This window comes from Camelina sativa, chromosome 13 (assembly GCF_000633955.1).
Source record: "Camelina sativa cultivar DH55 chromosome 13, Cs, whole genome shotgun sequence".
Classification (NCBI taxonomy): domain Eukaryota; kingdom Viridiplantae; phylum Streptophyta; class Magnoliopsida; order Brassicales; family Brassicaceae; genus Camelina; species Camelina sativa.
The window spans coordinates 6,487,622-6,497,639 of record NC_025697.1 but is presented as its reverse complement, the minus strand read 5'-3'; the positions used below and the strand labels follow the sequence as shown (position 1 = coordinate 6,497,639).

Below are 10,018 nucleotides of genomic sequence, written 5' to 3'. Positions count from 1 at the left end.
CAAGAAAGAACCCAAAGAACCCACCGGGCCCAAAGAGACCAACTACGTCCATAAGAGCAAGTACCATGGCCATGGCCGTGGTGGTAGAGGACGTGATGGTCGTGGTAATTACCAAGGGAACCACTACGATGGTTACGGCCGTGAGAACCGGTCCGACTTTGGTCGTGGCCGTGGTAGAGGTCGCGGAATTCACAAACCGCAACATAAGCCTAAATCGGTTTGTAACCGATGTGGTATGGGAAATCATTGGGCTAAGAGGTGCAGATCATCTAAGTATCTTATTGATCTTTATCAAGAGAGTTTGAAGAAAAATCCAGAAGCCAATATGGTCCATCTCGATGGTGAAGGAGATTTCGACCATGAGGATAATGATCTATTGGACTATGAAACTTCGGATTGTCTAGGAGAGGATAATTAAAATTGTCTTGGTTTAATTTATGTTTTATGATTTGAATTTTATTTAATTATGACATTGGATTATAATTATGGTTCAAATTCAATTATTTTATTTTCCTTCATTATAAAATTATTTGTTTATGTTTTAAAACATAAATTCTTGTCCATTTTAGAAATGGTCGAGGATATACTTGTGGTGGATAGTGGATCCAGCCACACAATTTTGAAGGATAAGAGATATTTTATTAATCTCATAATGAAAATGCCAATATTAGTACAATTGCGGGTATAACAAGTTTAATTGAAGGCTACGGCCAGGCACACATACTTTTGCCTAATAGCACACATCTTGAAATAAGTAATGCCTTATATTCACCAAGCTCTAAGAGAAACTTATTGAGCTTTAGAGACATTCGTTTGAATGGTCTACAAGTTGAAACTAAGGGTGAAGGAAACCAAGAGTTCCTACAAATTACTGAAATCACTGGTTTATACCATGCTAAGATTAATATGATAGAAGCTAATTTGGCAATGAATAAAATGTTCAAAGAACAATTCGCTTTATGGCATGACCGACTTGGCTATCCGGGTTCTAACATGATGTGTAAGCTAATAATAAACTCTAATGGGCACACTCTAAAAGAGAGAAGAGTTATTCCTAAGAATCTCACGTGTGTAGCATGTGCACAAGGAAAACTCATTGTGAGGCCATCACCAGTGAAAGTCACTAAAGAGACTTTAAATTTTCTGGAAAGAATACAAGGAGATATTTGTGGACCAATACACCCACCATATGGGACGTTTAGATACTTTATGGTTCTAATCGACGCATCGACCAGATGGTTGCATGTTTTTCTATTGTCAACTAGAAACCTTGCGTTTTCTCGATTGTTGGCCCAGATAATACGACTAAGAGCCCATTTTCCAGATTTTCCACTTAAGACTATACGTCTAGATAATGCTGGTGAATTTATATCCCAAGCGTTTAATTAATATTGTATGTCCATGGGGGTGAGTGTGGAACATCTTGTGGCACATGTACATACACAAAATGGATTAGCTGAATCCTTCATTAAACGGATCCAATTGATTGCTCGACCATTACTAATGAGGTCGCAACTTTCTGTGTCGGCTTGGGGACACGCAGTATTATATGCAGCAGAGCTTATACGCATCAGGCCATCTAGTGAACATAAGTATTCACCATCCCAACTATTAACGGTTCATGAGCCAGACATATCCCATCTCAAAACTTTCGGGTGTGCCGTTTATGTACCAATTGCTCCACCACAGAGAACTAAGATGGGACCTCAAAGGAGGATGGGAATATATGTTGGATATGATTCTCCCACCATTACTAAGTATCTTGCGCCAACTACGGGTGATCTATTTAAGGCCAGATACGCGGACTGTCAGTTTGATGAAACCGACTTTCCCAAATTAGGTGGAGAGACAAGCAAGCTGGTCAAAGAAATTTCATGGAATCAAACATCCTTAAATTGGCAAGATCCTCGGACTCTATCCTGTGATTCAGAGGTCCTAAAGATTATACATTTGCAAAAGCTAGCTATACAATTGCCATACTCCTTTGCTGACCCTAAGAGAATATTAAAATCGTACATACCAGCTTGTAATGCACCAATACATATTGATGTTCAAAAGGAACACAATAATCAAGTTGCTACAACGTCTAAGACCCGTTTGAAACGTGGTAGACCAATAGGTTCCAAAGATAAGAACCCTCGGAAATCTAAGAAAGGTGCAAATCAAATCGAGGTTAAGGAAATATCAGACATGCCCGCGGCAAATCCTAAGGTACCGAATGAGATTTGGGACGCTGAACCTCAAGGTCTTGATGGTATTGATAATAATGAGATCTCAATCAATTATATCATGTCTGGAATTCGATGGAACAAAAAAAATGTCGACATCGATGAAATATTTGCATACAAGGTAACACTTGAAATAAATGAGGATCATGAACCCACGTCCATTTTAGAGTGCACTCAAAGACCAGAATGGTTAAAATGGAAAGAAGCTATAGACGTGGAATCAAAATTCATTAAAGAAAAGGAATGTGTTTGGTTCGATCTTAAGGACACCATACGATATAAAGCCAGTTGGACATAAGTGGGTCTTTGTAAGAAAGAGAAATGAGAATAATGAAATCGTGAGATATAAAGCACGACTTGTAGCACAAGGATTCTCTCAAAGACCCGGAATAGATTATGAGGAGACATACTCCCCTGTGATGGATGCAACGACTTTTAGATTTCTAATAAGTCTGGCCATAAGAGAAAAACTGGATTTGCGGTTAATGGATGTTGTAACCGCATATTTATATGGTCCACTGGATAATGAAATTTATATGAGATTACCAGAGGGTATAGAGCTCAAAGATAAGAGCGGTTCTCGAGAACAATACTGCATAAGGCTAAACAAATCCCTTTATGGACTGAAACAAAGTGGGCGTATGTGGTACAATATATTAAGTGAATACCTAGCCAAAGAGGGCTATAAGAATGATCCCATCAGTCCATGTATTTTTATAAAGAAGTTTGCAAACAAAGGGTTTGTAATAATAGCAGTATATTTGGATGATTTGAATATCCTAGGAACCTCTGGGGAAATCGCCCAAATAGTCGAATACCTAAAGAAAGAATTCGAGATGAAAGACCTAGGCAAGACAAGATTTTGTTTGGGATTGCAACTTGAGTACATAAATGATGGAATCCTTGTGCATCAAATGGCATATACTGAAAAGGTACTCAAGAGATTTAATATGGACCAAGCTCACCCATTGACTAGCCCGATGGTTGTGAGGAGCCTTGATTTGGATAAAGATCCATTTGGTCCAAAGAAGGCCGATGAAGAAATTCTCGGACCAGAAGTGTCATACCTCAGTGCAATAGGAGCGTTAATGTTCTTGGCTAGCCACACTAGACCAGAAATATGTTTTGCCGTGAACCTCCTAGCAAGATTTAGCTCTTGTCCAACCCAAAGGCACTGGAACAGTATCAAACATGTGTTGCGATACCTACAAGGAACGCTTGATTTGGGTTTATATTATACTAACTATAACAAAGAAGGTTTAGTTGGTTTTGCTGATGCAGTTTACCTATCGGATCCGCACAATGCTAGGTCACAAACCGGCTATGTGTTCACACACGGTGGTACAGCTATTTCGTGGCGTTCTATGAAGCAGACCATTGCAGCCACATCATCTAATCATGCCGAAATCTTAGCAATGCATGAAGCCAGCTGTGAGTGTGTATGGTTGAGGTCAATGACTCAACATATTAGGACAGATTGTGGCATGACCGACGATAAGGAGCCTACGGTTATCTATGAAGACAAAACAGCCTGCATCGCACAGCTCAAGGAAGGATATATCAAGGGAGATCGGACAAAGCAAATTCTACCCAAGTTCTTCTTCACACATGAACTACAAAAGACCGGAAAAGTTCAAGTGGTACAAGTTCAGTCTAGCGACAATTCAGTCGATCTCTTCACCAAATCTTTACCGACATCAACATTCAGGAAGCTCACGCACCAGATTGGAATGCGGAGACTTAAGGACTTCTAGGGATGCTTGGAACAGGGGGAGTAATGCGTGTTGTACTCTTTTTCCTTCACCATGGTTTTGTCCCAATGAGTTTTCCTGGTAAGGTTTTAATGAGGTAGCACTTCCAAGCGCATTACAGAGATCCTACTTAGCATTTGCACGGTTATGTCATCCAAAGGGGAGTGTTGTAAAACACGGATGGTAGATTTCCATAACCGGCCCATACTCGGCTCATACTCGGCCCATACTCGGCCCATACACAGCCCATGTACGTCCAAGATCATAAGGCCCATCGGCCACCTCCTCTTAGTTAAGTCGGTTTAGTGTTCCTAATGTAATTGGACTTTGTCCTTAACTATATGTATGTAATGTTCCATTGAATCAATAATAATAAAATAAGAGAAAATCTCTTTCCAGTTTCTCTAGTTTACAGCACATTTAAAATATTTCCTGTAAAAAAAGTTATCTTTTAGTTAATAAGCTGAAATAGTAGAGTTAAAAAAATATTTAAAGTTGTATATAAAACTAAAAAAAAAAAAAAAAGTTGTATAACACTATTTTTGGTGAAAGCGGAAGAAGTATATAATATATAGACATTACAATCTGATCAATTGTAAATTCACGTGTCTTGTATCCAAGACTCCATTCTAACACTGTTCTCTCTTGTGCACTTGTCTTCGTCATAAACTCCATATTTAAGTTTATTTGTATTATTACTCTCTTTCTCTCTAAAAGTGGTCCTAGCTCTCTCTATATAACACCATTTCTTCTCCTTCTTCCTTCTCCCTTTCTTTCGACAAGCACAAACAATTATACTTCTTTTGTAACCCACAAGCCATCAATAGAAGTGGTCTATTATTGGATTTATATTTGTAAGAATATATTTTTAATATATCTTTTCAAATCAAAATGTCGTCAAGCAGAAGGTCGAGACAAGCAAGCTCATCATCAAGAATTAGCGATGATCAGATCGCTGATCTCATCTCAAAGCTCGGACAGTCCATTCCGGAGATTCGCCAGAACCGACGTTCTAGCACGGTAAAACTCTCTACAAAGTTACTGTAATTCTATGAACTAAGAAGGTTTAATTTGGGCCGTTCGGCATATATAGTCATATAAGTTTGAATTTTATGATATTTCTTTAGGGTTAGTCACTATGTTCAATAGAGAAACACACATATACAACATGTTGGAATAGTGCATTATACTACTCATATATATCGAATTACGTGTGGGAGATTTCATTCTGAAGTTTCTAAAAAGACTTTTGACCATTAACCGGACTTTGAGGAGAGGGGAACATATTTTCCCTAACTTCAGCATTAAGCTTCTCTAACTAATTTTGCTTTTATCATTGATTAATTACATTGAATGTGAGACGACTATATTGCTTCACGGACTATCAATTCAATACATTTATATATATGTACAGCACCGACTTATTTTTATATTTAGTTTTCTTAGTTTCTTATACAACAATAAAAGGACGAACACTAGATAATTAAGAAAAAGCCGGTTTCTATATATGGAAGCATCGTTTTCTTATAGTACCAATGTGTTAGCTTTTGGCAAGTTTTGAGCATAATTTATCTTAAGCTTTATAATAAGCCCCATTAGCAATTTAGCATCATAACTTCAAGCTAAGACTCGTTTGAGTACTTATATTAAAAATTTCATTTTAATGGATATAATATTATATTAAATTCCTACTATAGAATGTACAACTTTGAAAAATGTATGTAGGTATCAGCGTCGAAAGTGTTACAAGAGACTTGCAACTACATAAGAAACTTGAACAAGGAAGCCGATGACCTCAGTGATCGATTGACGCAGCTTTTGGACACCATTGATCCTAATAGCCCACAAGCAGCCGTTATTAGGAGCTTGATTAATGGGTAATTATTGATTAGTTGTGCTTTATATATTTGTGTGTGTCTCATTGAGAGGTTGATCCATCAGGGTGCGCTTAATTATCTATTATATGTTTCTTATATTATATTTACAATCATAGCTAGCTAGGGTTCATATTTTGACCCTCTTTTTGGTTAAACGCCATGCATGCAACCATTAAGCTTTAATTATAATAAATCAGATTTCTGCTAACTAATTACTTTTAACCTTATATATATGTGCGTGTGTACAGTTGTTTACTGTATATGTATTATACAAATGATATCATGTAAAGACAAGCGAGATATAATTTTCAACTGAATTTTAGACTAATCTTCAAGATTTATAAAAAAAAAAAAATATGATTAATATATATATTGTCATTTAAAGCGTACTTTTTGATATTTTTTATTTTTCTTTATATTTTATTTTGTAATTTAATTATTCATATATCTTTATATTATGAAACATATGAAAGTCTTTGGTTGAAATATCAAGTGGCAGGATCATACGAATCTTGCTTATTAATGTGGCAATAAGGACACCATAAAGTAACGCGATTTTTGGCAACAAAAAAATTAGTACAGAGTCTTTTTAGAAAATTTGTACAGAGTTCAACATACACTAAATCAGATTCTTAAAAGGAGTTTGTCGTCTTTTGTGAGCAGATGTGAAATATAAATGACGTTAATACTTAGATTTGTCGGAGAATTGGGATCATAAGCCACAAATTTTGCATAAATTAGCGTAGTAATTAAGTAAATTACTTACACAGTCACATATACATATCTGCAGTTCTGCACATACATAAAAATATAAGACATGATGTGACTGTAACACAATCGTCTTTCAAATATGTATATAACTAGCATGGAAATCTTTCATGATTTGTTACTGGATGTTTCAAGAATTTGTGGAGTTCTCTCTTCCATAATATTCACTATGCAATTTGTCTATAAAAGAATTCACCAGAAATAAATCTACATGATGCAACGGTAAAGTAGTTAAATCGGTTGAAAATGGTAGCTTATGAAACAACTAACGAGAAACTTTTGACTACGAAAACTTTTACCTTTTAACATAAAATAAGCCTTTGACTCTTTCGTCAAAGAAAAGAAAAAACTTTTTGACTTTTCTAGGTTAGGTAAAAGTAATTAGCTATTATAGTGTAGTTTTATTTTGAAGACATGAATTTCAGTTTCCATTATCTAAAACGGTTTCGATATTTGACCTAAAGTTCAGAGCACTATTATGGCATAGTTTTTTTATTTTCTGAATAGTATTCCCCCACAAAGATAACTGAACTAAACCTGGGAATGAATTTTCTACTATTCAAAACGACCAATAGCGATTGTCTACTTACTATTTTAAAAACTTTTTTTCAAGTAATAAATAACCCAAACATAAAATGTCTAACTAATCTTTTAAAATATACATGTCGAGTAATCCAGTTACCAGATTTTTTTAATAGACTTCTAAAACGTGATACTATTTTAAGTAGACAAAATGAGAGTACTTCAAATATATACTTCGATATACAAGGGAACTTAATTTGTTACGTCTATTTGTTTTTAACTCTTCATTTTTGATGTATTACTAGCTAGCTTTATTTTGCTATCTATATTTTTAAATATGCATGTAAAAGGCTGTGAAGATATTGTATCTGCAGTAATTATTGTTTTATATAGACTTACTGATATTCGAATCATATTATAAATTTCCACAGTAGAGTTGGTTGTAAGTAGGGATCTCTCTATATGGTCCCTTTCAACTGAAACATTACATTAAATAAGATACCCATATTATTTTGGGTGTATTAAATATTTTTTTTAGTAATAGTTGTGATTTCTGCTATATATATTATTAAATTATTTTTCATCCAAAATAATATCTTGTATAGAAATTTGAAGTTTTGTTAGTTTTTATGCAAATACATTTTTAGTGGTATGGTTATGTATTTTAAATCAATTTAGTCAGACATTAAATGTGGTTGGCTAAATACATATTAATTAGTAGAATGCATGAATTTCGATTTATAAGATCTGATAAAAATGTTGAAAAGTGATCATAATTATAATGGCAAGTACGAAATCTGAATGCTAGAATGGAACGTTATAGAAAGATTTCAAAACAAGCCTTCTTAACAAAAAAAACTTGTGCATAGCAAAGATATGGACATTGCTTAATTTTAAAAGAAAAATCTCTAAACATAACTTATTTTAAAATAGAAGAAATATATGATAATACATATTGACATTCTTCTACCAAAATATATATATATATATATATCAAAATTCAAAAAGAAAAAAAAAATCAATACCGGCTACAAAATCCCAAAACAAATGCAATTGATGGGACATAAAATAGTGAATATTGCTATACCCTACATATTTTTATTATAACTACCGACATAATTGTTCACCCAGTTAAACAAAGGAAACATCTAATTTTTTTTTCTTTCCTTTTCATGTGTGCTCACTTCTCCTTTCATCTAGTAAACATAAATAATAAAAAGTAAAAAGCATATATAAAAGAAAAAAACAAAAAAAAAAAAAAAGAGAAAGAGAAGAATTACATTCACGGTTAAGGTCGTTATCACTGTTTAACGGTATTGTCCAAAAAGGACCAGTCAATGTTACTACACTTACTACTAGTATTCTAGTAAGTACCTCTTTTTGTCCTTTTCCCACATTTTTCCGCCTTTTTTGACTTTTCAAACCCCAACATTAATCAAATTACTACTAACGTACACTGATTTAGCTAATAATACAACCGGAAGGCCTTATGCTTCGCCGTATCAAAAAAAAAAAGAAAAAGCCGGTATAAAACTATTTGATTTGATTTGATTTGTGTATCATATGTAATGTATATAGAATCGATTTAAGGAAACATATAACAGAAACAAATAATTAAAAGAAGAGAGAAGAGAAGAAGAAAATAATTAAAAGAAGAGAGAAAAGAGAAGAAGAAACTTGCTTGTTTGAGAACTTTGAGAAATGCTGTTTGTTTGAAAATATACATATATTATTTACTCATTTGTATACATATTAAAAAATAAATAAAAGAGAAAAATGTGTAATAAAAGTATTTTTTTAGTTTTTACGAGAAACAATTCATGGTTGCTCCGTTAAAGATGGTCTTATGATTTCTAGACTAGGGGAGGAAAAAAAAACACATTTTATGTTGGCTTTTATTATGTTCTGACTTCTGAGGGGCTGGCTACAACCCCAGGCCGTAATATTTATAGGGTCTCCTAAAGGCCCAAATATTTAGGCCCGTAAGCTTAACACGCGTGAATTTCATAATGACAACTAATAAAGGCAATAAATAACGCCCGCATCATTAGTTAGAGAGACTCACTCTCTCTCTACTCTTTAAGAAAAGACGTTCGTGTCATCACTGCGGCGAAGTGTCGGAAAGTAGCGGCCCATTTGCACGGCCGAGTTAGTTAGCCCATTAGTAAAATTGTTTTGAGCTATGCGATCCAATCAATCAATAAATAGATACATTAGTTTTTGACTTTTTTCTAGGGACGTTCGGTTTTTCGGTTTAGTTTCGGTTTAGTTTTTTCAGTTTACGGTTTTTTTGGTTTTATAAAAATGGAACTATAAAGAAACCATATATAATTCGGTTTGGTTACGGTTCGGTTTTTTCGGGTTATGGTATTTTCGATTTCATCAGAAATGAAACCATATAAAAACCATATGTATCACAATTTGGTTCGGTTTCGGTTTGGTTCCGATTTTTAGCGGTTATTTTATGTTTTTAAAAAATAAATAGTTGATACATAACTAAAAATAAGCATAAAAGTAATTATGAATATATATAGGTTAGGGAATAGAGACTTAAGTTAAAGTTTTGTAATTCGATAGATTAATAAGAGATCAATAATTAAAACTCAATAAAGAAAAAATTATTGATATTGTTATACAATATAAATTTGTAAGTTTGAGAAACTAATTAGTAATTATATCTAATTATCCTAAATTCTTATAAAAAACTAAAAAGACCATTCGGTTTTACGATTTTTAACCAAATAAAACCTAAACCAAATAGTTAATTTAAATGAAAACCAAACGGATTTTTAGATTTAACCATAACCAAACCAAACCATTTATTTCGGTTTGGTTCGGTTTGATTTTTTGGATTTCGGTTTTTTTGCTCACC

General features: G+C 33.8%; 1 protein-coding gene across 1 annotated transcript; it reads left to right on the top strand.

Moving 5' to 3' along the window:
* On the top strand, window positions 4,717-6,068 carry LOC104735534 (transcription factor PRE2). The gene is made up of 2 exons (XM_010455343.2): window positions 4,717-4,999; window positions 5,705-6,068. Exons 1-2 carry the CDS (start codon window positions 4,871-4,873, stop codon window positions 5,858-5,860), a joined length of 285 nt encoding a protein of 94 aa, XP_010453645.1. The 5' UTR covers window positions 4,717-4,870; the 3' UTR covers window positions 5,861-6,068.